The sequence below is a fragment of the Anolis carolinensis genome, unplaced genomic scaffold, assembly GCF_035594765.1.
Source record: "Anolis carolinensis isolate JA03-04 unplaced genomic scaffold, rAnoCar3.1.pri scaffold_15, whole genome shotgun sequence".
Lineage (NCBI taxonomy): Eukaryota > Metazoa > Chordata > Lepidosauria > Squamata > Dactyloidae > Anolis > Anolis carolinensis.
Window position 1 is genome coordinate 8,861,467 of NW_026943826.1, and position 27,773 is coordinate 8,889,239.

General features: G+C 39.0%; 1 protein-coding gene across 12 annotated transcripts in view; it reads right to left on the reverse strand.

The window, feature by feature from the left end:
* The window catches only part of rere (arginine-glutamic acid dipeptide repeats), a 384,137-nt gene that overhangs the window by 55,798 nt on the left and 300,566 nt on the right, over positions 1-27,773 (reverse strand). For all 12 annotated transcript variants that reach the window (XM_062965666.1, XM_062965664.1, XM_062965661.1 and 9 more), the window contains one exon: positions 24,372-24,452. In XM_062965666.1, coding sequence (XP_062821736.1) covers positions 24,372-24,452 — 81 coding nt within the window. The remainder of the gene's footprint in view (positions 1-24,371; positions 24,453-27,773) is intronic.

Sequence of the window (27,773 nt, forward strand, 5' to 3'; positions counted from 1 at the left end):
TGGGATCATAAACCTGCAAAAGTATTGGAAAATGAGCACGCAAAGATACTATGGGACTTCCGAATCCAGACTGACAAAGTTCTGGAACACAACACACCAGACATCACAGTTGTGGAAAAGAAAAATGTTTGGATCATTGATGTCGCCATCCCAGGTGACAATCGCATTGACGAAAAACAACAGGAAAAACTCAGCCGCTATCAGGACCTCAAGATTGAACTTCAAAGACTCTGGCAGAAACCAGTGCAGGTGGTCCCGGTGGTGATGGGCACACTGGGTGCCGTGCCAAAAGATCTCAGCCGGCATTTGGAAACAATAGACATTGACAAAATGACAATCTGCCAACTGCAAAAGGCCACCCGACTGGGATCTGCGCACATCATCCGAAAATACACCACACAGTCCTAGACACTTGGGACGTGTTCGACTTGTGATTTTGTGATACGAAATCCAGCATATCTATCTTGTTTGCTGTGTCATAATAAAATAACAACAACAACAACAACAACAACAACTTGGGAAGTGTCCAACGTGTGATCCAATACAACAGCCAGCAGAGTGTCTGCTGTGAACTCATCTTGTTGTGTTTCAAATAATAACAATAATAATAATAAACTTAATTTATATACCACAACAACAACAACAACAATAAACTTAATTTATATACCACTTCATCTCCTTTGTCTCTCTCACCCCGAGTTTTTATCTTTGTGTTCATGCGGCCCGCCCTTGTTTTTACTGTTTCTTTGACTTCTTGTTGTAATGTATATTATTATCTATTGTATTGTTTTAATTGTGTTATGATATGTTGTTTTTATATTTTGTTATATTGTATTGCTCTGGGCATGGCCCCATGTAAGCCACCCCGAGTCCCCGTTGGGGAGACGGTGGCGGGGTATAAATAAAGTTATTATTATTATTATTATTATTATTATTATTATTATTATTATTATTATTATTATTATTATTGAGAGGACTCAGGGCGGTTTCCAACACAACATAACAAACTTTAAATACTGCTGGAGTTTCTCGGGGTTCAGTTGTAGTTAATACACAAACTTATGCATTTTGGACAATTACAAAACTGACTTTTTCAAATAACCCAGACAAACCCAGACAACAATAGTGTTGAAATGTTACTTTTTAGAACAGTTTTATATTTTAACAAGGATTCTGTTACTAATTTCTACAGATTCATGGTATTAATCCTATGGGTTTTTTAAATAATAGTAAAGAGATGTGCAAAACTTTTCTATTCTATGATGAGCTGTTTCAAAAGCGGAAGGCCATGTATGATCTGTCTCATGGAGCGCAGCCAATGGCTTCAACCAGGGCTGGGAAGCTAACAATAGCAGCGGCAGCAGATTAACACAAACACAGATGTTGTTTTCATGCAAATTATCTCGGTAATAAAAAAGCAAGCAAAAGGCGGGCACGAGGAACAGGATACGCTTAGTCTTTCAATGTTTTTGATGTACAACTTGGTGTGCTCCCAAATCCCAATGAGGCCTGAGTTATCTATCTTCTATATATATAAAAGAGTAATGGCATCACGGCGACCCACAAAACAACAAAACTACAGGCCCTCCAACCTTGAAATTTGACAACACAACCCATCATCCACGCCTCTAGGTTGATACAACAAAAAGAAAAGAAAAATAAAGTCCTAATTTGAGAGAGAGGAATAATTGCTTTTATCCAATTGCTGCCAGTTAGAAGGCTAAGCTCCTTCAACTTGGTCTCCTAGCAACCCAATAAAAAATAATAAAAACACTAAAAACACTAAAAAAAATTAATACAATAAAATACCATAATAACAAAAAATAACTAAAAATTATACAAGAAAATAATAAAATATAATAAATAAAAAGATAACTTACAATAAAATTAATTAAAAAATACAAATAACGTCAAATAAAAATTACACAACAATTTTTAACCAATACCACCACCACTTTGCCACAGCAACGCATGGCCGGGCACAGCTAGTATATTTATATATAAATGTAATGTGCATTTTATTATGGAGTAAACAACAAAACCACTGAACCAAATCACGCCAAATTTGGCCACAAAAGACATCCTCATCCAAAATATGTCTTTCAAACAAAAAAAAAAACCCCAGAAAAATAAAGTCCAAATTAGAGGACGAGGAAGAACTGTTTTTTCCCCTTGCTGCCAGTTAGAAAGGTAGGCCCCGTTCACTTTGTCTCCTAGCAACCCCCTCTGCCAAGGGACAGCCAGGGTTCAGTTAGGCCTCATCCATACTGCCTATAAAATACAGATTATCTGATTTGAACTGGATTATATGGCAGCGTAGACTCAATGCCAAGGAAGGATAATCCACACTATCTGCTCTGAAGTGGATTATCTTGAGTCCACACTGCCATATAATCCAGTTCAGTGTGGCTTTAATACAGCTGTGTAGAAGGCGCCTCATATAATCCAGTTCTAAGCAGATAATATAAGATTATAAATATAATATACAGTAGAGTCTCACTTATCCAACATAAACGGGCCGGCAGAACGTTGGATAAGCAAATATGTTGGATAATGAGGAGAGATTAAGGAGAAGCCTATTAAACATCGAATTAGGTTATGATTTTACAAATTAAGCACCAAAACATCATGTTAGACAACAAATTTGACAGAAAAAGTAGTTCAATATGCAGTAGTGCTATATAGTAATTACTGTATTTACGAATTTAGCACCAAAATATCACGATGTATTGAAAACATTGACTACAAAAATGCGTTGGATAATCCAGAACATTGGATAAGTGAGTGTTGGATAAGTGAGACTCTACTGTATAATAATTACTGCGGTATAATAATACAGAACAATATAATCTCTAAAACCAGGACAGTAAATAAAGAGCAACACTCTGACAACAGGGGAATTCCAGAAAGGAAACAACCAAGGCTAGGTAACACCTCCCAACAAAGGATTCCCCCCCCCCAGGCAGGAAGCTGCCAGGCTTTGAAGCTGCAAGGCCATTAAGTGCTAATCAATTTGACTAATTGCAGCTCCAGTACCCAGCCTTCCAAGCGGCAAGCCTATTCCATTGTATTCCAGCTCACCAAACAAGGATTCGCATCAGAAGAAAACGGCCAGGCTTTGAGGCTGCAAGGCTATTATAAATAATAATAAATAAATAATAATAACTTTATTACGGTCCATGGACCCGCAGCTCTCAAGTGAACAACATACAAGAGTTTACTGCAAGGCTATTTACTGTTATTCTGTCAGAGTAATTTACGCAGTGCAGCAGCAGTTGGATGGAGTCAGTGGAACAGAGAACGAAGAGACATCAGAGACAATGGTAAAACTATATACAAGTTTTACTGAAAGCATTAATAAAAACAAACAGACTTGCAGACAATGGACACAGGACTTGACTCTCAGCAGACAGCACTCGACTCAATTCAGAACAGAACAGAACAGAACAGATCTGAAGTGATGCAATCAGCAATGCACACACACTTGTGTCTGGACACTCCCTGGTTCCAGCCACACATCAAGGACATCACAGCTTCTTAGTAATTAACTCTTTGCAGACTATGTTACACTCTGGGTGATGCAATCAGTATGCAATACAGGCAAGACACAAATTTCATTTAAACACTACCAATACACAAATCCCATATTGACATATTCCACCTGGTCAATAAATGATTCCCATAAGCCACAGCAACACGTGGCCGGGCACAGCTAGTTAATATACAACAGCATTCTGTTTGCTGAAACGGATACCTGCAGCCAACGCTATGCAATTGTCATGGGACTGGCATCACATTGTGCTGTTGGAAATCAATGACCCTTGATCACGTTCTCGCGCATGCGCTGCTCTCGTTTTTGGTGGCGTGACACGACTGTCTCTGCCCGAAGGAGCCACTGCCACCAATGTCGACCACCGCCTCCAACCCTCTCCCAGGTAGGCTTAATTGCCGCCCGAAACAAAATATTTATGAAGCCTGAATACGGACAAGGGGAGAATAATGAATGGCACTCAACCCCGGTGAAGCCATCAAGGGGCAAACATCTGCTTCAAGGTTGCGGTGCAACTGTCCTATCGTCTCCGCCACCCTGCCTGGAAAATTACAAAGCTATTAAAGTTTCAGCCATTTGTAGGGTAGCTTCTCCCTTTCCTTCTCACGGGAAAATTCACCTTGCGATGAACATAATGTGACACTTTCGACAAGTACTACTCTCCCCAAGATTGCTTGGTGCGCACACATCCCAGACAACGACCCACCACGATCGGTGAGATACAGACACGATTGAGAAAGAAGAACTAGAAGAGCGGGGTCAGAGTTAGGGACCTGGGGAGATAGTTGGCCCATTCCCATCATTACCACTTCTTATTTCCATCTATCTATCTATCTATCTATCTATCTATCTATCTATCTATCTATCTATCTATCTATATAAAAGAGTGATGGCATCACGGCGACCCACAAAACAACAAAACTACAGGCCCCCCAATCTCGAAATTTGACAACACAACCCATCATCCACGCCTCTAGGTTGATACAACAAAAAGAAAAGAAAAATAAAGTCCTAATTAGAGAGAGAGGAATAATTGCTTTTATCCAATTGGATAAAAGAAAAGTAGAAACCTGGGCTATGGGAATGGCTCACTGCTTGGCAGGGGCATCGTTTCAACACAATAAGAGCATACATTAGAGTCTCACTTATCCAACATAAACGGGCCAACAGAATGTTGGATAAGCGAATATGTTGGATAATAAGGAGGGATTAAGGAAAAGCCTATTAAACATCAAATTAGGTTATGATTACAAATTAAGCACCAAAACATCATGTTAGACAACAAATTTGGCAGAAAAAGTAGTTCAATACGCAGTAATGGTATGTTGTAATTACTGTATTTACGAATTTAGCACCAAAATATCACGATGTATTGAAAACATTGACTACAAAAATGTGTTGGATAATCCAGAAGGTTGGATAAGCGAGACTCTACTGTACCTGGAGATCCATCTGGTGAAACTACTTCAAATCTGTTTGTATTCAGCAAAGTACCTGTATGCTGAATACATGAAGTTTGTGAGTAAACCAATTACACCATGCTATACTAATAATCTATATATATATAAAAGAGTGATGGCATCACGGCGACCCACAAAACAACAAAACTACAGGCCCCCCAATGTCGAAATTTGACAACACAACCCATCATCCATGCCTCTAGGTTGATACAACACAAAGAAAAGAAAAATAAAGTCCTCATTAGAGAGAGAGGAATAATTGCTTTTATCCAATTGCTGCCAGTTAGAAGGCTAAGCTCCTCCAACTTGGTCTCCTAGCAACCCAAAAAAATAAAATAAAAAACACTAAAAAATTACTACAATGAAATACTATAATAACAGAAAATAACTAAAAATAATACAAGAAAATAATAAAGTATAATAAATAAAAATATAACTTACAATAAAATTAATAAAAAAAATGCAAATAACGTCAAATAAAAATCACACAACAATTTTTAACCAATACCACCACCACTTTGCCACAGCAACGCGTGGCCAGGCACAGCTAGTCTATCTATATAAAGTGAATGTTTGTATGTTTGTGGCAGCTTTCTGATTGGTGCACCAAGGATTATGGGGTTTGCAGTACTTTCAAACACGGTGTCTCTGACAGACCACTGTTACTCTAACTCACGACGGATCAGGACCAAACTTGGCACACACACCCCCATGGCCCAATTTATGACCTGGTACATTTTGAGCACATAACAAGAATAATGGGACTTGCAGTACCTTCACTCACTTCCTGAGACCACTGCAACTGCCACAAATGACTCTTGGAACACAGAGCGCCAATGACCCACTCTATACCCTGGTGAAGTTCGGAGGATGATGGACCATGGACGATGGGAATTGCAATACCTTCACTCACTTCACTCACCCCCACCAATACCTGAACAAGACCAAACTTGGCACATAGAGCCCACATGTCCTACTCTACACTTGGGTGCTGTTTGGAGGGGACTAGACCATGCATGATGGGACTTGCAATACCTTCACTGGCTTCCTTAGAGCACTGCGACCCCCACCAATATGGGAGTTGCAGTTCACTTACACCCACTGAACCCAGCTGGCATTGGATCTAGACTAAACTTGGAACACAGGCAAACAATACCTTTCTCAAATAACTCGGGCACCGCCGGGTCCCTAAGCTAGTTATTTATATACCACGATGGACTCAAAGTCTGGAAATCTTGTTCTTGCCATGGCTATGGCACGGCAGGTTAGTAGCCAGCTGCAATAAATAATTACTGATCGAGAGGTCATGAGATCGAAGCCCGGGTCGGGTTAAGCCCCTGACCATTAACAGGCTAGCTTGCTGTTGACCTAAGCAGCTTGAAAGACAGTTGCATCTGTCAAGTAGGAAATTTAGGTACCGCTAGGTCATGAGATTGAAGCCCCGGTCGGATTGAGCTCCCAACCATTTAATAGCCTAGCTTGCTGTTTACCTAAGCAGCTTGAAAAAGAGTTGCATTTGTCGAGTAGGAAATGTAGGTACCGCTTTATGCGGGGAGGCTAATTTAACTAATTTACAACACCATAAAATTTCCAGCAGAATGTGGACAGGAATGGGGAAGGTAACGGCACTCCATGCAGTCATGCCTGCCACATGACTTTGGAGGTGTCTACGGTCAACGCTGGCTCTTTGGCTTAGAAATGGAGATGAGCACCAACCCCCAGAGTTGGATGCAACTGGATTTAATGTCAGGGGGAAACCTTTACCTTTATCCTTACATTTTTTCTAACCTGCATGTTCAGATTCAGCATGTTCAGACTCAGGACTCCATTTTGTATTTTTTTGCATCAGACCTCAGTGGAGGTGGACGCATGACAATACCGACTCAGCTTAGAAATGGAGATGAGCACCAACCGCCAGAGTCGGACACGACTGGACTTAACGTCAGGGAAAACCTTTACCTTTATCCTTATATATTTTCTAACCTATATTCTGTGTGTATGTTGATTTGCCAGTTTGACTGTACCTCTTTGGTGTGGGACTATAGACAAGTGCTTGTACTGAGCATGTTCAAACTCAGGACTCCATTTTATAGTCACCTTTTTTTTTTTTACATGACAACACCGACTCTTCGGCTTAGAAATGGAGATGAGCACCAACCCCCAGATTTAATGTAATGGGAAAACCTTTACCTTTGAAAGAGACCTGGATGGTCATCTATTGGGAGTGCTTTGATTGTGTGTTCCTATAGCAGAATGGGTTGGATTGGAGAGCCCTTTTCCAAATCTATGAATCCCTGTACTGGGTGAGAAGGGTGGGGTAGAAATAATGTAATAATAATAATAATAATAATAATAATAATAATAATATGATTCGTTTCTTCTCTGCCTCTGTGTCTGTCTCTGTCTCGGTTCTATGTGTATATGGGCATTGAATGTTTGCCCTATATGTATATAATGTGATCCGCCCTGAGTCCCTTCGGGGTGAGAAGGGCGGAATATAAATACTGTAAATAAATAAACAAATAAATAAATAATAAATTCTCAGCCAACCAGACCAGCTTAGCATTTTTTCCCATTCCTGCTGTCCACAATTCTTTCCGAACGAATTCTTCCTTCTCGCAACGCGTCTTATCTGTTGCACACACCTCTCCACAGTCTTGTCAATCCTTTTTCCAGCCTTTATGTCCGTCAACCGTCCCTTTTAACCCCCCAAAATGATCCTTCTGGAATTGCCATTAGTTCCATGGCCTTTCAGTCCAATGACTTCCAACGGCACAGAGAGAAAGGGAGGGAAACGGGAAGTAAATAAAGCTCTGAGATTAGATCCATTCTGGGTTATTTTCTTTTTTTAATACCGGTAACTAAATTGCGGCGCGGTTGCCATGGCGACCACTCGCGCCAACCTCCTCCGCGCGGAGCCGCCGACCGGCCACGTGACGCGCTCAGCCGGGAGGCGGAAGGCCACGCACATTCCAATTTTACAACAATTTGCCATAATAGGAGAGAGATGAGAAGACAGTCAATTGGAAAAAAAATGAATTTTTTTTGTATCGCAACAAGGAAGGGGGCCCAGCGGACCGGGGCCGGACGACGCATTCGCTATCTGTCACCTTGGGCGTGATGGACAAAAACTATATCAAATCTGAGAGCAGAGTTTGGGACACTGTAATCAAAACACTTTGGGGGGGAAAACACAACCTTCCGCGGCACTGAAGTGGAGAAATGAGACCAGGCTAACAAGCGCTCATCTCTAGAACACCGACATACCAAATTCCTACAAAATGAATGTTCAGAGAGAGGCAAGAGCGTTAGCATCTCAGTGTGTCGGAGGAAAGTAGTAGTAGGATTCAAGCGGCAAGGGAACATACTGAAACACGGAAAACAAAACAGGAAATTGCCTAAAAAGAGTCACTCATTTCACTGGTCCAAGGTATGGCTCCACAAACATAGTAGATGTATACACTTTGGTGGGCATTGGAAGGTTTTGCAAGAAAATAATAATAATAATAATAATAATAATAATAATAAGAAGAAGAAGAAGAAGCCAGTACAGGTGGTCCCGGTGGTGATCGGCACATTGGGTGCCGTGCCAAAAGATCTCAGCCAGCATTTGGAAACAATAGACATTGACAAAATTACGATCTGCCAACTGCAAAACGCCACCCTGCTGGGATCTGCAGGCATCATCCGAAAATACATCACACAGTCCTAGACACTTGGGAAGTGTTCAACTTGTGATACGAAATCCAGCATATCTATCTTGATTGCTGTGTCATAATAAAATAATAATAATAATAATAATAATAATAATAATAAAACTTTATTTATACTCCCCACGGCGACTCGGGGCGGCTCACACGGGGCAAGGCCCAACTAGCACAATTAACGAAAACAGAAGCATAAATACATTGAACAATATAGAAAAAATAATAAAACATAGTAAGACAATAAAACAAGAGTTAAATGCCCCGAAGATTTACACCAAAGATGTAATCTGATAGTCAGGAAAATGGTAGCCTGTGACCGGAACGATCTGCCAACCGCAAAAGGCCACCCTACTGGGATCTGCACGCATCATCCGAAAATACATCACACAGTCCTAGACACTTGGGAAGTGTTCGACTTGTGATTTTGTGATACGAAATCAAGCATATCTATCTTGTTTGCTGTGACATATTAATAATAATAATAATAATAATAATAATAATAATAATAATAATAATAATAATAATAATACATCACACAGTCCTAGACACTTGGGAAGTGTCTGACGTGTCATCCAATACAACAGCCAGCAGAGTGTCTGCTGTGGACACATCTTGTTGTGTTTCAAATAATAATAATAATAATAAGTGAAGAACCTGCTTTGGTTGAAGTCCAAAATCAGAAACTCCTCAAAGCACAGCAGACAAAAAACCAGTACAAGAAAACCGCACTACAAACTAGAGCTGACAGCTGGCACAACAAAACATTGCATGGAAAGTTCCTTGACAAAATTGAAGGAAAAACTGATAAGGAGAAGACCTGGCTCTGGCTCACAGAAGGCCTGATCCTTGCAGCCCAGGAGCAAGACATCAGGACAAAGGCAATTAATAATAATAATAATAATAATAATAATAATAATAATAATAATAATAATAGACCTAGCTCTGGCTCACGAATGGGACCCTGAAGAAGGAAGGAGACAGAAGGCCTGATCCTTGCAGCCCAGGAGCAAGCCATCAGAACAAAGGCAATTAATAAATAATAATAATAATAATAATAATAATAATAATAATAATAATAATAATAATAATAATAAAAGACCTGCTCTGGCTCACAAATGGGACCCTGAAGAAGGAAGGAGACAGAAGGCCTGATCCTTGCAGCCCAGGAGCAAGCCATCAGAACAAAGGCAATTAAGGCCAAGATCGAAAAATCAGCTCATGACCCAAAATGCAGACTGTGCAAGGAAACTGACGAAACCATGGATCATATCTTCAGCTGCTGTAAGAAAATCGCACAGACAGACTACAAACAGAGGCACATCCATGTGGCCCAAATGATTCATTGGAACTTATGCCTCAAGTACCACCTTCCAGCAGCAAAGAACTGGTGGGATCACAAACCTGCAAAAGTATTGGAAAATGAGCACGCAAAGATACTGTGGGACTTCCGAATCCAGACTGACACAGTTCTGGAACACAACACACCAGACCACACGGTTGTGGAAAAGAAAAAGGTTTGGATCATTGATGTCGCCATCCCAGGTGACAGTCGCATTGACGAAAAACAACAGGAAAAACTCAGCCGCTATCAGGACCTCAAGATTGAACTTCAAAGATTCTGGCAGAAACTAGTGCAGGTGGTCCCGGTGGTGATGGGCACACTGGGTGCCATGCCAAAAGATCTCGGGGCGGAAAACATGAGAAAAGGAACATGTATAGAAGTATCCAAATTTGGGTATATCGGGTATGCATGCCAAGTTTGGTCCAGATCCATTTTCACTTATCACGGGTGGTCCTGGAACATAACCCCTGCGAAAAGTGAGGAAACCTTACAAGACAGGCTACCAAGCACTGACTCCGTACCTTGGCCCATTAATGTGGTTTCTTTGAGGCTTCATGCACTTGCTAAATTTGGAACGCCGAGACAGTTCAACATGTCTTGAGAGACAAAAAAACATTCCCGATTCAACAGAACATGAACCATTTGAGAACATGTTGAGTCTACAACGTTGGCTGGGTCAAAGAAGCCCTGGGGAAAGGCATCAAAGGTGAGGAGGAGACGACACCTAAACGACTCACAAAGGGCTGTTTCCTAATTAAAGGGTTGTAATTAATTGGCACACAAGGTAAGATAGCAGGCGTCTACAAGCAGTCATTGTTGAGTCTGCTCCTCAGGACTCGGCATGCTACAGGCACAGCGCAACGATGCCAAGAACAAGCCTTCAAGAGGGCAACACAAAATATAATTATTAAATTATACAATACACAACCCGGCACAAAATGTTGGCAGCATCAAACAACCGCTTCCTTGCTGCCCTTCAAGGAGCCTGGGCAAAAGAAACAAAATGGAAAACTTATTGACCCCGCCCACTGCCTCTCCCTTAACCCTTTCCTATGGCCCATAGCCTCACCTTCTCACGGCAAAATACTTTATCAAGATAATTGAAGATTATTGTTCTCACGGCAATGAAACCTTGAGTTTCTCCATTTCCTAAAAAGTAGTTTCATCAGTCACAGGTCATTTCAATATGAAATACCTGGAGATCCATCTGGTGAAACTACTTCAAATCTATGTGTATTCAGCAAAGAACCTGTATGCTGAATACATGAAGTTTGTGAGTAAACCAATTATTTTATTTCCAACATTTATATCCTGTCCTTCTCACCCGAAGGGACTCATGCTATACTAATAATATAATATATTGTATAATTGTAATATTGAGAATAATATTATAATGTAACACGATATAATAATAATACACTATCATAATGGTATATTTATATTACATGTAATATTACTAATAAAATTGCAATACAGTGGTATAGTACAATATAGTAATATATAATGCTTATATTGTGCTATGCTAATAATATAATATATTGTATATACACATAATATTGATAATAGTATTTTAATGTAATACATTATACAGTAGAGTCTTACTTATCCAACATAAACGGGCCGGCAGAATGTTGGATAAGCGAATATGTTGGATAATAAGGAGAGATTAAGGAGAAGCCTATTAAACATCAAATTAGGTTATGATTTTAAAAATTAAGCACCAAAACATCATGTTATACAACAAATTTGACAGAAAAAGTAGTTCAATACATATTAATGCTATGTAGTAATTACTGTATTTACAAATTTAGCACCAAAATATCATGATGTATTGAAAACATTGACTACAACAATGCGTTGGATAATCCAGAATGTTGGATAAGTGAGACTCTACTGTACTTCAAATCTATTTGTATTCAGCAAAGTACCTGTATGCTGAATACATGAAGTTTGTGAGCAAACCAACTATACTATACTATACTAATAATAGAAAATATTGAATATACATATAATATTGATAATAATATTGTAACGTGATACAATATAGTAATACACTTATAATTGTATATTTATATTACATGTAATATTACTAATAATATTGCAATATAGTGGTATAATACAATATAGTAATATATAATATATTGTTCTATGCTAATAATATAATATATTGCATGTACATATAATATTGTATAATATTGTAATACAATATAATACTAATAATACAATATAATAATATAATAATTATAAATTTCATATAATAATATTACTAATAATATTGTAGTATTGTGGTCTAGTACCATATAGTAATATATGATACTAATATTGTGCTGTTCTAATAATATAATATAGTGTATGTACATATAACTTGTAAGGCACTCTGAGTTCCCTGCGGGGTGAGAAGGGTGGGATATAAATGTCACACACACACATATGTATATGTGTGTGTGTGTGTATGTATGTATGTATGCGTGTGTGTGTATGTGTGTGTGTGTGTGTATATATATATATATATATATATATATATATATATATATATATATATAGAGAGAGAGAGAGAGAGAGAGAGAGAGAGAGAGAGAGAGAGAGGGAGCGCGCTAGCACTGGCATATCTTTGTCCTTAACAGAACATAGAGTATAACAACTGAGTAACCTGATTGCCTTGCATGAATGACATTTTCTCAAAAGGTTATGGCATCGTTTTTCATTTCTAACAAGGTCATGCCTTTCCAAAGATAAGGTTATGGAGATTTCCATTTTCCAAAGACCACATCCCTCCCACAACCCCAATTCCGGTTTTCTCAGACTAAACCTTCCATGCATTGAATCCTCCCCATCTCCCGCTCACGGTAACGAACCGGCACAATTAGCAGAGAGAGTCGAACCCGATGTCAACAATGCTGCGCTGCACCAATAGTCACTCGATTCTGTTGATGCCAAGGGCTTGTGCTCAATAAGTCAAGGTGATTGATTGCTTAGATCAAATTATCCAACAACATTGCATCATTTATTTAGCTGGGAAGCAGGCGGCCAGGACTTGGCTTTCGAGCGAGCGGAATATTACTGTCTCCTGCACTCCATTAAGGTTCCCCGAGTGTTACTTGCCCAGTGAAGAAAAAGCTGTGGATCCTTTCATCTTAATCAGCCTTAAGTGCTAGGACATCAACAACGTCAACTCACAATGTTCCTAAAATCTCATGTACTTCAGACCCCGTCCACACAGGGAAGTGGATTAACAAGGGGGGTGTTCCCTGATGACATTGCAGGTTACAGCGAGCACATCCCAGTGTTCCTTTCCCTGCCCATTTGCATAACCCCGCCCACTGCCTCTCCCTTAACCCTTTCCTATGGCACATAGCAAACAGAGGAATTGATCAGCAGCTGAACATAATAGTCGCACCCCATTTTTGGGTGCCAAAAATTGTATTTTTTGGTTTCCTCACATAATAGTTGCGCATCCAATTTTTGGGTGCCAAAAATTGTATTTTTTGGTTTCCTCACATAATAGTTGCGCATCCCATTTTTGGGTGCTAAAAATTGTATTTTTGTTTTCCTCACATAATAATCGCATCCCATTTTTGGGTGCCAAAAATGTATTTTTGTTTTCCTCACATAATAGTCGCATCCCATTTCTGGGTGCTAAAAATTCTATTTTTTGTTTTCCTCACATAAAAGTCGCACCTCATTTTTTGGGTGCCAAAAATGTATTTTTGTTTTCCTCGCATAATAGTCGCACCCCATTTTTGGGTGCCAAAAATGTATTTTTGTTTTCCTCACATAATAGTCGCATCCCATTTGGAGCTGATTTTCCTTCCTTCCTTTCTCTGAAGGAAAGGCAGTTTAAAAATGAAAAAGAACCACATTCTTCTCCCACTTTGATCTGTAATTTAAGAATTTCCCAGGTGTCACATAAAGCACACCTCAAGCCTGGACAGCAACCACACAACCCTATGATGAACCCTATGAGATCTCACTTGGCCTCTGGCCAAACAGCTGGGGGATCCGCCCTCCAAGCCAGGAATGCGACCCATGCAAATTCATTCAGGATCTTCATGGGTCATGCTTCCCCAAGATTTTTTTCAAACAGGAAGTGAAGGGAGATTCGACTGGCAAGTTGAAATTGTACATTGCTCTTCTGAGACTCTGTATATTATTCCTTCAGGCTGTGCTGGAGAGGAATGTTTCAGGACAGGATGTTGCGAGAAGGATGGTCAGATGGTATAAGTAAACGATTGAGATCAGCTTTAGTTCACCAGGTACTAAAGAAACAGCAGCAACAATAATAAAGGATTCATTATGGACAACAATGTCCTTTAGACGGTTTTTGTCACCAGCATATGATACTGTAAACCAGTGCTTCTCAACCTGTGGGTCCCTAGGTCTTTTGGCCTACAACTCCCAGAAATCCCAGTCAGTTTACCAGCTCTTAGGATTTCTGGGAGTTGAAGGCCAACATATCTGGTGACTCACACTTTAAGGTGCTCTTACTGCCTATTACAGGGAAAACCAGCTGATTCCTAATCTATCTCAGACACAGAGTTTCATCTATGCTGACGATTGTGCCATCACTGCTTATGCAGAGAGCTTGGAAATGGTTGAACAGAAGTTCTCGGAAGCTTTAGGTGCTCTTACTGACTGTTACGGGGAAAACCAACTGATTCCTAATCCATCTAAAATGCAGACCAGCCACTGCCAGAAGGGATAGAGAGTTTAATCTATGTTGACGATAGTGCCATCACCGCTCAAGCAGGAAGCTTTGAAATGGTTGAACAGAACCTCCCAGAAGCTTTAGGTGCTCTTACTGCCTATTACAGGGAAAACCAACTGATTCCTAATCCATCTGAAACGCAAACCAGCTACTGCAAGAAAGGATAGAGAGTTTAATCTATGTTGACGATAGTGCCATCACCGCTCAAGCAGGAAGCTTTGAAATGGTCGAACAGAAGCTCTCTGAAGCTTTAGGTGATCTTACTGCCTATTACAGGGAAAACCAGCTGATTCCTAATCCATCTGAAACACAGACACAGAGTTTCATCTATGCTGACGATTGTGCCATCACCTCTCAAGCAGAGAGCTTTGAAATGGTTGAACAGAAGCTCTCTGAAGCTTTAGGTGCTCTTACTGACTATTACAGGGAAAACCAACTGATTCCTAATCCATCTAAAATGCAAAGGTGTGCTTTTCATTCTAAGAACAGACAAGCATCTCAAGCTCTGTGGATTGCCTGGGAAGGAGCACTACCGCACACCAAAATACTCGGAAGTCACTCTGAACCATGCTTTGACTTATAAGAAACACTGCTTGAATATCAAGCAAAAAGTAGGTGCTAGAAATAATATCATACGAATACCAGCACAACCTGGGGCTCATAACCAGATGTTTTCATACATCAGTATAACAAGAGTGCCCTAAAATTTCATAAGAGAGAGTACACATGAGTCCCCTAAAAAGGAAGCCATGAGTTTGGGCTCAGCTTGGTCCACTTGTCCCCAGACGCCAGCTGCGGAGTCCTGGCTCCCCGTCACGGCCGAGATGCAATCTGCTAATGGGCCCCTGCCTGCAATAATATTTTACTTCTAATACACAGCTAAAGCTGCCGAGCAAAAGCAAACACCGGGGGTTTCAATCTCCTAAGTAAACTAGAAAACAAGAGCCTGCTGCATAAATAGTTGGCTTGATTTACTGCCCATGGTAAACAGAGCCAAACAGCCCAAAGTTGGCACCCGAGAAATAAACCTTTTGTAATTTTAAAGATTGAACTCTGGATCTTTGCCTCCCAAGCTCTACACTCTTGACAGCCACATGGCACTTCATACTCTGCTTACTGTGAGCTGAATGTTCAACTATAAGTAAACCTTGCTTAATTTTAAATATTGAACTCTGGATCTTTGCCTCCTAAACTCTACATTCTTGACAGCCACATGGCACTTCACACTCTGCTTACTGTGAGTTGAATGCTCAACTATGAGTATCCTACTTTTGCATATTTTTGGATGCTCTGCTGTTTCTAGGTAGTTTTCCCTAACACCAACATAGAAAAATTCTAACAGGAGGTCTCTCATTCATCAGCTTGCCATAATTCTTTACAGCCACATGGCACTTCACGCTCTGCTTACTGTGAGCTGAATGCTCAACTATAAGTCTCCTGCTTTTGCATATTTTTGGATGCTCTGCTGTTTCTGGGTAATTTTCCCTAACACCAACATAGAAAAAATCCTAACAGGAGGTCTCTCATTCATCAGGTTGCCATAATTATTTACAGCCACATGGCACTTCACACTCTGCTTACTGTGAGCTGAATGCTCAACTATAAGTATCCTGTCTTTGCATATTTTTGGACGCTCTGTTTCTTTTGGATAGTTTTCCCTAACATAGAGACAAAATCCTGACAGCTACACATTGGGTTGCTGTGAGTTTTCCAGGCTGTATGGCCATGTTGCAGAAGCATTCTCTCCTCAGCTAACACCTCCCAACAAAATATTCCCTCAGACAGGAAGCAGCCAGGCTTTGAAGCTGCAAGGCTCTTCAATGCCAATCAAGGGGCTCAATTGCAACATTTACAGACAAGAGTTCTTTCTCCTACCCTGGATATATAAACCCCACTTGCCTAGTTTCCAACAGACCTCCCAACCTCTGAGGACGCCTGCCACAGATGTGGGAGAAACGTCAGGAGACAATGCTTCTGGAACATGGCCATACAGCCTGGAAAATTCACAGCAACCCAGTGCTGTAGCTGTTAGGCTTTTGTCTGTATGTTGAGGAAAACTACGTAACCAAAAGCAAGACAGCATCCAAAAGTATGCTAAGACAAGATCCTTATAGTTGAGCATTCAGCTCACAGTAAGCAGAGCTTGAAGTGTCATGTGGCTGAATGCCTTTGACAACACATAGCTAATTTTATTCCACAGATATATAAACCCCACTTGCCTAGTTTCCAACAGACCCCCCAACCTCTGAGGATGCCTGCCACAGATGTGGGTGAAACGTCAGGAGACAATGCTTCTGGAGCATGGCCATACAGCCTGGAAAACTCACAGCAACTCAAGTGTTGTAGCTGTTAGGATTTTGTCTGTATGTTGGGGGAAAACTACGTACCCAAAAGCAAGATAGCATCAAAAAGTATGCAAAGACAGAATACTTATAGTTGAGCATTCAGCTCACAGTAAGCAGAGCTTGAAGTGTCATGTGGCTGAATACCTTCGACAACACATAGCTAATTTTATTCCACAGATATATAAACTTGCCTAGTTTCCAACAGATATATAAACCCCACTTGCCTAGTTTCCAACAGATCTCACAACCTCTGAGGATGCCTGCCACAGATGTGGGTGAAACGTCAGGAGACAATGCTTCTGGAGCATGGCCATACAGCCCGGAAAACTCACAGCAACCCAATGGGATCCTTCCTTAGGCAAAAATATTTTTTATTTCCCACAAGAAGGCTTTATTTTGCAGGGATGGTTTGCTCCTCTAATGACGAGACATATTAATCCAACATCTGGCCTTGGCACGTAATTTCCTAGGTTGCCATGTAAGCAGTTTTTGTTGCTGTTGTGCAAATGTGTGTCCATCCCCTTAATAACTTCGGCTCCCTCCGTGCTGCTCTCCCTGCCCCCTTCCTCTGCTCCTGATGCAACAACCAAAGCCGAAATTTTCCATTAGGCTTGGAAGCGGCTGCCAACATAAACAGTCGCTGCTCCTTTTCATTCCAGTCCTCCCTGTTCCTGCCAGGGCTTTTTTCATTACGGAACGAAGCTTTCGGTTTTGTTGCAGCAGAGAGTGAGCCCCGAATGTTAAGATCCAGACAAAATTAAGGACTGGGCATCACTTAATTTTATTAATTATGCCTTTCTTAATAACTTTACAACTCTCCTCTGCAGCAAAATCCTTATTTTTAGTCATGACAAAAATTGTTCTATCTGGTTCATCTTCTACACTGCAATGGTTCCCAACCTGTGGTCCGTGGATAGACCACATCAGCTCTAGATTATTAAATATGGTTTTCTGTGAGCAAGCAGATCGTGCCTACTGGATGGCATATGTTCTTTATCAGAACTAGAGCGGATGTGGTCTATCCAATACAGCTTTCTTGTTGTCTTTTTTTAGGGGTTATTTGGGATGCTGATTCAAAAGTTGCATTAGATAGACCACATCAGCTCTAGATTATTAAATATGGTTTTCTGTGGGCGAGCAGATGGCGACTACTGGATGGCATATGTTCTGGATCAGAAGCTAGAGCTGATGTGGTTTATCCAATGCGGTTTTCTTGGTGTCTTCATTTATGGGATGCTGATTCAGAACATTGCACTGGATAGACCACATCAGCTCTAGATTATTAAATATGGTTTTCGTGGGCGAACAGATGGCGACTACTGGGTGGCATATGTTCTGTATCGGAAACTAGAGCTGATGTGGTCTATCCAATGCAACTTTCTTGGTGTCTTCATTTATGGGATGCGGATTCAGAAAATTGCACTGGATAGACCACATCAGCTCTAGATTATTAAATATGGTTTTCTGTGGGCAAGCAGATGGCAACTACTGGATGGCATATGTTCTGTATCAGAAACAAGAGCTGATGTGTTCTATCCAATGCATCTTTCTTGGTATCTTCGTTTGGGGGTTATTTGGGATGCTTATTTAGAAAATTGCATTAGATAGACCACATCAGCTCTAGATTATTAAATATGGTTTTGTGGGCGAGCAGATGACGACTACTGGATGGGATATGTTCTGCATCAGAAACTAGACGTGATGTGGTCTATCCAATGCAGCTTTCTTGGTGTCTTCATTTATGGGATGCTGATTCAGAAAATTGCATTGGATAGACCACATCAGCTCTAGATTATTAAATATGGTTTTCTGTGGGCGAGCAGATGGAAACTACTGGATGGCATATGTTCTGGATCAGAAACTAGACGTGATGTGGTCTATCCAATGCAGCTTTCTTGGTGTCTTCGTTCAGGGGTTATTAGGGATGCTGATTCAGAAAATTGCATTAGATAGACCACATCAGCTCTAGATTATTAAATATGGTTTTGTGGGCGAGCAGATGACGACTACTGGATGGGATATGTTCTGTATCATTGGATAGACCACATCAAAATAAATAAATAAATAATAAGTGAGATTCTACTGTATTTCCATTCCATCCAAACCATATGATTTAATCCTATAGAACAGTGCCCTGTTCAGCCAAACGATTCGTAACATCGATGTGGGTGAAATGTCAGGAGAGAATGCTTCGGGAACATAGCCACACAGCCCGGAACACAATAACCCAGCAATGGTTTCATCAAAAAGAAATAAGATATGAGCAAGGGCTTATTTCCAAGCCAGTTGTGTTTTTGTAATTCAAACAAGAACAAGATGTAAAGAAAAATAAAAACAAAACAAAATAAAACAGAGACCTAAATAAAATGAAAATAAAGATTTATCTCCATCCCTCCCTTCCTCTTTGCGAAGGAGGCGAGATCAAGAAGTCAGATCAGTACCACTAGAGGCACATGCAACCCAAACCCAGAACATCTCTGACCGTCGAGACATTTTTTCCTAACGTTTAAAAGGAATTTCTTTTCCTGCAATTTGAATCCATTGTTTCATATTCGTCTCTTCTTTTCAAATATTTAATCGTTCTCTCCGATCCGCTCCCGAGCTAAACGCTTCGGCTTTGAGGCCTCGTCTTCCGGCATTAAAACGTTAAGCTTTACATATTTTCGACAAAAGTCGCGTCGGAGCCGCAGCTGCCGGAGCTCCGATTTCACAGAGTGTGCAACTTTTATAGGATTTTTTTTATTATTATTATCCCCGTTGGCTTTTAAAAAGGGGAAAGAAAGCATAACGTAGGTGGATTTGGCAGGTTCAAAGTCTTGCTGTGAGTTTTCCAGGCTGTATCGCTATGTTCCGGAAGCATTCTCTCCTGACGTTTCGCCCACATCTATGGCAGTCCTCCTCAGAGGTTTGTGAGATCTGTTGGAAGCTAGGCAAGTGGGGTTTATATATATCCGTGGAATAAGAAAGGGTGAATGTTGCACTTGATTAGCATTGAATGGACCCGCAGCTTCAAAGCCTGGCTGCTTCCTCCCCGGGGGAATTATTGGAGAACACAGAAATGCTGGATCGCTCTCACAACCATCGTGTCAAGCTACGCAAAGAAGCCACTGAAATCCACAAGCACGTGGACGATTTCAACAGAAAGGAGGAAAGCATGGAAATGAACACAATCTGGCTCCTAGTATTAAAAAAAAACTCTAAAATCAAGACAGTAAATAAAAAGCAATACTAAAAATAAAAAATAAAAATTCCAAACAGGAAACAATCAGGGCCAGCTAACACCTCCAAACAAAGGTCTATGTACCAGGTTCTTGGAAGAATGGAATTAAGTAATGTATATGTTTTTAACGCTTTTTAAATGTTTGTATAATGTATTTTTTTACCAATTACTGTTAATGATTTTAAATGTGTTGTTAATTTTATTGATTGTTTGGCATTGAATCTTGCCGGGTGTTGCAAGGCAAAAAATGTTATAAATAAATAATAAATTCCCCCAGGCAGGAGGCAGCCAGGCTTTGAAGCTGCAAGGCCATTCAGTGCTGACTGCCTCTTTTGGACTCTTGCTTGCAGAAATGTTCCTGACAGGTATTTCTGTAGATCTTAGAAAACTATTTCTTGATTTAAGCTCCGGCCCTGCCTGCATGCCCACTCTCTTTCCAAGGCAAGGAAGCAGCCAGGCTTTGAAGCTGCAAGGCCATTCAATGCTGACTGCCTCTTTTGGACTTTTGCTTGCTGAGACATCTCTGCGAGGTATCTCTGTAGATGTTAGAAAACTATTTCTCGATTTAAGCTCCGGGCTTGCCTGCCTGCATGCCCACTCTCTTTCCAAGGCAAGGAAGCAGCCAGGCTTTGAAGCTGCAAGGCCAGTCAATGCTGACTGCCTCTTTTGGACTCTTGCTTGCTGAGATGTTCCTGCAAGGTATCTCTGTAGATGTTAGAAAACTATTTCTCGATTTAAGCTCCGGGCTTGCCTGCCTGCACGCCCACTCTCTTTCCAAGGCAAGGAAGCAGCCAGGCTTTGAAGCTGCAAGGCCATTCAATGCTGACTGCCTCTTTTGGACTTTTGCTTGCTGAGACATCTCTGCGAGGTATCTCTGTAGATGTTAGAAAACTATTTCTCAATTTAAGCTCCGGACCTGCCTGCCTGCATGCCCACTGTCTTTCCAAGGTAATGAAGCAGCCAGGCTTTGAAGCTGTAAAGCCATTCAATGCTGACTGCCTCTTTTGGACTCTTGCTTGCTGAGATGTTCCTGACAGGTATCTCTGTAGATCTTAGAAAACTATTTCTCGATCTAAGCTCCGGGCCTGCCTACACACCCACTCTCTTTCCAAGGCAAGGAAGCAGCCAGGCTTTGAAGCTGCAAGGCCATTCAATGCTAATCAAAGTGGCAAATTGCGACATTCACACTCGCCTCCAACAGACACGAGTTCTTCCTCCCATCCTAGATATTTTCCAACAGACCTCACAACCTCTGAGGATGCCTGCCATAGATGTAGGCAAAACGTCAGGAGAGAATGCTTCTGGAACATGTCCAAACAGCCCGGAAAACTCACAACAACCCAGTAAGAAGAGTACTTTCCAATCATTTTTTAACAAGCACATCCATTTCTTTTCATGTGATGCTACGACGGATCCTTCCCGATGACAGATCCTTGTGTCACACAACACAGTAGCTCAACAGTTGCCTTTTGCACAAGGACAACTCTTATTCAATACAATGAAAACCATGACTCACAACCACAATGACTTCCTCCCCTCCATTCAGGCAAAGAAGCTCGGGACATTTTCACGCCAAGCCAAAGAGGTTCCGCAACGATTAACAGGCTCCTCAAGCAATGCTGAAGGGTTCGTCAAAAGGACCACACAAGGAAATGACACCTGAGAGATGGGGTGAGCTCCCATCTGTCAGCTCCAGCTTGTGGGGACATGACAGAAGCCTCCCAGCAGGACGGCAACACATCCAGGCATTCCCTAGGCAACATCTCTGTAGATGGCCAATTCTCTCACACCAGAAGCAAATTGCAGTATGTTCTCAAGTTGGGTGAGCTCCCGTCTGTCAGCTCTAGCTTGCGGGGAACATGAGAGAAGCCTCCCAACAGGATGGTAACACATCCAGGCAACGTCTCTGTAGACAGCCAATTCTTTCACACCAGAAGTGACTTGCAATATGTTCTCAAGTTGGGTGAGCTCCCGTCTGTCAGCTCTAGCTTGCAGGGACATGAGAGAAGCCTCCCAGCTGGATGGTAACACATCCGGGCAATATCCCCTTGGCAACATCTCTGTAGACAGCCAATTCTCTCACACCAGTATGTTCTCAAGTTGGGTGAGCTCCCGTCTGTCAGTTCTAGCTTGCGGGGAACACGAGAGAAGCCTCCCAGCAGAACGGTAACACATTTGGGCATTCCCTGGGCAACGTCTCAGTAGACAGCCAATTATTATTATTATTATTCTCTTACACCAGTATGTTCTCAAGTTGGGTGAGCTCCTGTCTGTCAGCTCTAGCTTGCGGGGACATGAGAGAAGCCTCCCAGCAGGACGGTAACACATTTGGGCATTCCCTGGGCAACATCTCAGTAGACAGCCAATTATTATTATTATTATTATTCTCTCACACCAGTATGTTCTCAAGTTGGGTGAGCTCCCATCTGTCAGCTCTAGCTTGCGGGGACATGAGAGAAGCCTCCCAGCAGGGCGGTAACACATTTGGGCCTTCCCTGGGCAACGTCTCAGTAGACAGCCAATTATTATTATTATTATTATTATTATTATTATTATTATTATTATTTTATTATGACACAGCAAACAAGATAGACATGCTGGATTTTGTATTATGATTATTATTATGATTATTATTATTATTCTCTCACACCAGTATGTTCTCAAATTGGGTGAGCTCCCGTCTGTCAGCTCTAGCTTTTGGGGACATGAGAGAAGCCTCCCAGCAGGACGGTAACACATTTGGGCATTCCCTGGGCAACGTCTCAGTAAACAGCCTATTATTATTATTATTATTATTATATTTTATTATGACACAGCAAACAAGATAGACATGCTGGATTTCATATCACAAAATCACAAGTCGAGCACTTCCCAAGTGTCTAGGACTGTGTGATGCATTATTATTATTATTATTATTATTATTATTATTATTATTATTATTATTATTATGATACAGCAAACAAGATAGATATGCTGGATTTCGTATCACAAAATCACAAGTCGAACACTTCCCAAGTGTCTAGGACTGTGTGATGTATTATTATTATTATTATTATTATTATTATTATTATTATTATGACACAGCAAACAAGATAGATATGCTGGATTTCATATCACAAAATCACAAGTCGAACACTTCCCAAGTGTCTAGGACCGTGTGATGTATTATTATTATTATTATTATTATTATTATTATTATTATTATTATTATGACACAGCAAACAAGATAGATATGCTGGATTTCATATCACAAAATCACAAGTCGAACACTTCCCAAGTGTCTAGGACCGTGTGATGTATTATTATTATTATTATTATTATTATTATTATTATTATTATTATTATTATGACACAGCAAACAAGATAGATATGCTGGATTTCATATCACAAAATCACAAGTCGAACACTTCCCAAGTGTCTAGGACCGTGTGATGTATTATTATTATTATTATTATTATTATTATTATTATTATTAATATTATTATTATGACACAGCAAACAAGATAGATATGCTGGATTTCATATCACAAAATCACAAGTCGAACACTTCCCAAGTGTCTAGGACTGTGTGATGTATTTTTGGATGATGCATTATTATCATTATTATCATTATTATCATTATTATTATTATTATTATGACACAGCAAACAAGATAGACATGCTGGATTTCATATTATTATTATTATTATTATTATTATTATTATTATTATTATTATTATTCTCTCACACCAGTATGTTCTCAAGTTCCTTCTGACACAATAATTTTTTGATACAACCTTCAGCCAAGTGTAATTCTCTCCAAGATTAACTAATGTTATCCCATTTACATTTGCTATAAATACCAATTATCACCATTTGTTCAAGCCACACAAATTGACAAAACATTTCAATGTTTTTCAAAACAAGCGCTCCAAAAAGAGAGGCCCAACACAGGGTTAAAAGGCAACGGCCTTGCCCGATCAAACAGAGGAATGCAGAACAAAATTAAAAAAAAAAAAAAAAAGGAGGTTGAGCAAGTTACATAAACTCCCGGGATACTCACAGTCTCCTTATTGGGAAGCAGCTCTTTTCGGATCCGGAAGAAGTTCTTTCCATACTGTCGGAGGCCTTTAATGAACCGTTTCTGTGTCAAAACAAAAAGAGAGCAGTCGGTCGGGAGGAGAAAAAGAACCGTCAAACTAATAGTAATAATAATAATAATAAAAATAATTATACAAGTGAAAGATAAACAAGTCAACACCATTGAAAGTCCATCCGATCCGTTTGGGCCTAGTGTTGACAATCTGGAAAATTTTGCAAAACATAAATAACAAGGAGCCTTTTTACAGAAAACGACATCAGAAGTCAAACACTTCCCAAGTGTTTTTTATTATTATTATTATTATTATTATTATTATCATCGACACAAAGACATAGTATGACACAGCAAATGAGATCTATATGCTGGATTTCATATCACAAAACCACAAGTTCAACACTTCCCAAGTGTTTAGGACTGTGTGATGTATTATTATTATTATTATTATTATTATTATTATTATTATTATTATTATATTGTATGACACATAAATATAATAATAATAATACATCACACAATCCTAAACACTTGGGAAGTATTATTATTATTATACATTGATACAAAGACATAGTATGACACAGCAAACAAGATCTATATGCTGGATTTCATATCACAAACCACAAGTTGAACATTTCCCAAGTGTTTAGGACTGTGTAATGTATTATATTATTATTATTATTATTATTATTATTATTATTATTATTATTATACATTGACACAGAGACATAGTATGACATTATGAGATCTATTTGCTGGATTTCGTATCACAAAACAACAAGTCCAACACTTCCCAAGTGTATAGGACTGTGTAATGTATATTATTATTATTATTATTATTATTATTATTATTATTATTATTATTATTATACATTGACACAGAGACATAGTATGACATTATGAGATCTATTTGCTGAATTTCGTATCACAAAACAACAAGTCCAACACTTCCCAAGTGTATAGGACTGTGTAATGTATTATATTATTATTATTATTATTATTATTATTATTATTATTATTATTATACATTGACACAGAGACATAGTATGACATTATGAGATCTATTTGCTGGATTTCGTATCACAAAACAACAAGTCCAACACTTCCCAAGTGTATAGGACTGTGTAATGTATTATATTATTATTATTATTATTATTATTATTATTATTATTATTATTATTATACATTGACACAGAGACATAGTATGACATTATGAGATCTATTTGCTGAATTTCGTATCACAAAACAACAAGTCCAACACTTCCCAAGTGTATAGGACTGTGTAATGTATTATATTATTATTATTATTATTATTATTATTATTATTATTATTATTATTATTATTATTATTATTATACATTGACACAGAGACATAGTATGACATTATGAGATCTATTTGCTGGATTTCGTATCACAAAACCACAAGTCCAACACTTCCCAAGTGTATAGGACTGTGTAATGTATATTATTATTATTATTATTATTATTATTATTATTATTATTATTATTATTATTATTATACATTGACACAGAGACATAGTATGACATTATGAGATCTATTTGCTGAATTTCGTATCACAAAACAACAAGTCCAACACTTCCCAAGTGTATAGGACTGTGTAATGTATATTATTATTATTATTATTATTATTATTATTATTATTATTATTATTATTATTATTATTATTATACATTGACACAGAGACATAGTATGACATTATGAGATCTATTTGCTGGATTTCGTATCACAAAACCACAAGTCCAACACTTCCCAAGTGTATAGGACTGTGTGATGTATTATTATTATTATTATTATTATTATTATTATTATACATTGACACAAAGACATGACATAGCAAACGGGATATATATGCTGGATTCCGTATCACAAAACCAAAAGTCCAACACTTCCCAAGTGTTTAGGACTGTATGATGTATTATTATTATTATTATATTGTATGACACATAAATATAATAATAATAATACATCATATAGTCCTAAACATTTGGGAATTATTATTATTATTATTATTATTATTATTATTATTATTATTATTATTATTATACATTGATACAAAGACATAGTATGACACAGCAAACAAGATCTATATGCTGGATTTCATATCACAAACCACAAGTTGAACACTTCCCAAGTGTTTAGGACTGTGTGATTTATTATTATTATTATTATTATTATTATTATTATTATTATTATTATTATTATACATTGACACAAAGACATAGTAAGACACAACAAACGAGATCTATTTGCTGGACTTTGTATCACAAAATCACAAGTCGAACACTTCCCAAGTGTCTAGCACTGTGTGATGTATTATTATTATTATTATTATTATTATTATTATTATTATTATTATTATTATTATTATTATTATTATACATTGACACAAAGACATAGTAAGACACAACAAACGAGATCTATATGCTGGACTTTGTATCACAAAATCACAAGTTGAACACTTCCCAAGTGTTTAGGACTTATTTATTTCGTGTCAAAAGCATTGCATAATAAATAAGTTTGTGTTTAGGACTGTGTGATTTATTATTATTATTATTATTATTATTATTATTATTATTATTATTATTATTATTATTATACATTGACACAAAGACATAGTATGACATTATGAGATGTATATGCTGGATTTTGTATCACAAAACCACAAGTCGAACACAGATATAGATCTTGTTTACTGTGTCATACTATGTCTTTGTGTCAATAATAATAATAATAATAATAATAATACAACATCACACAGTCCTAAACACTTGGGAAGTGTTCGACTTGTGGTTTTGTGATACGAAATCCAGCATATAGATCTTGTTTGCTGTGTCATACTATGTCTTTGTGTCAATAATAATAATAATAATAATAATAACTTTATTTTTATATCCTAGGGGACTCAGGGCGGCCCACATGGGGCGAAGCCCAACAACAGGGTTAAAATAAAATTACGTAAAAATGCAATAGAATAAAACAGCAGTATTATAACGGTAAATAAAGACATCAACCGGCATCGAATAGCCTTGCAGCTTCAAAACCTGGCTGCTTCCTGACTGGGGGGGAAATCCTCACGGCCATACAGCCCGGAAAACTCACAGCAAGGCAGTGATTCCGGCCGTGAAAGCCTTTCGACAAGACAAGGCGAAAAATTATTTCCAAGTCTATTCCAAGTTCTCGTGGAACTGAAATGCTCCAATCTCTCCAAGGAAAATAAAATTGTCCTAAACAACAACAACAACAACAACAACAACAACAACAATAACAACATGAACCCACGTTCGGCTTCGATGTCTACGTCTTTCGTTCACTTTGGCTTAACAACAACACCAAAACCACAACATAGC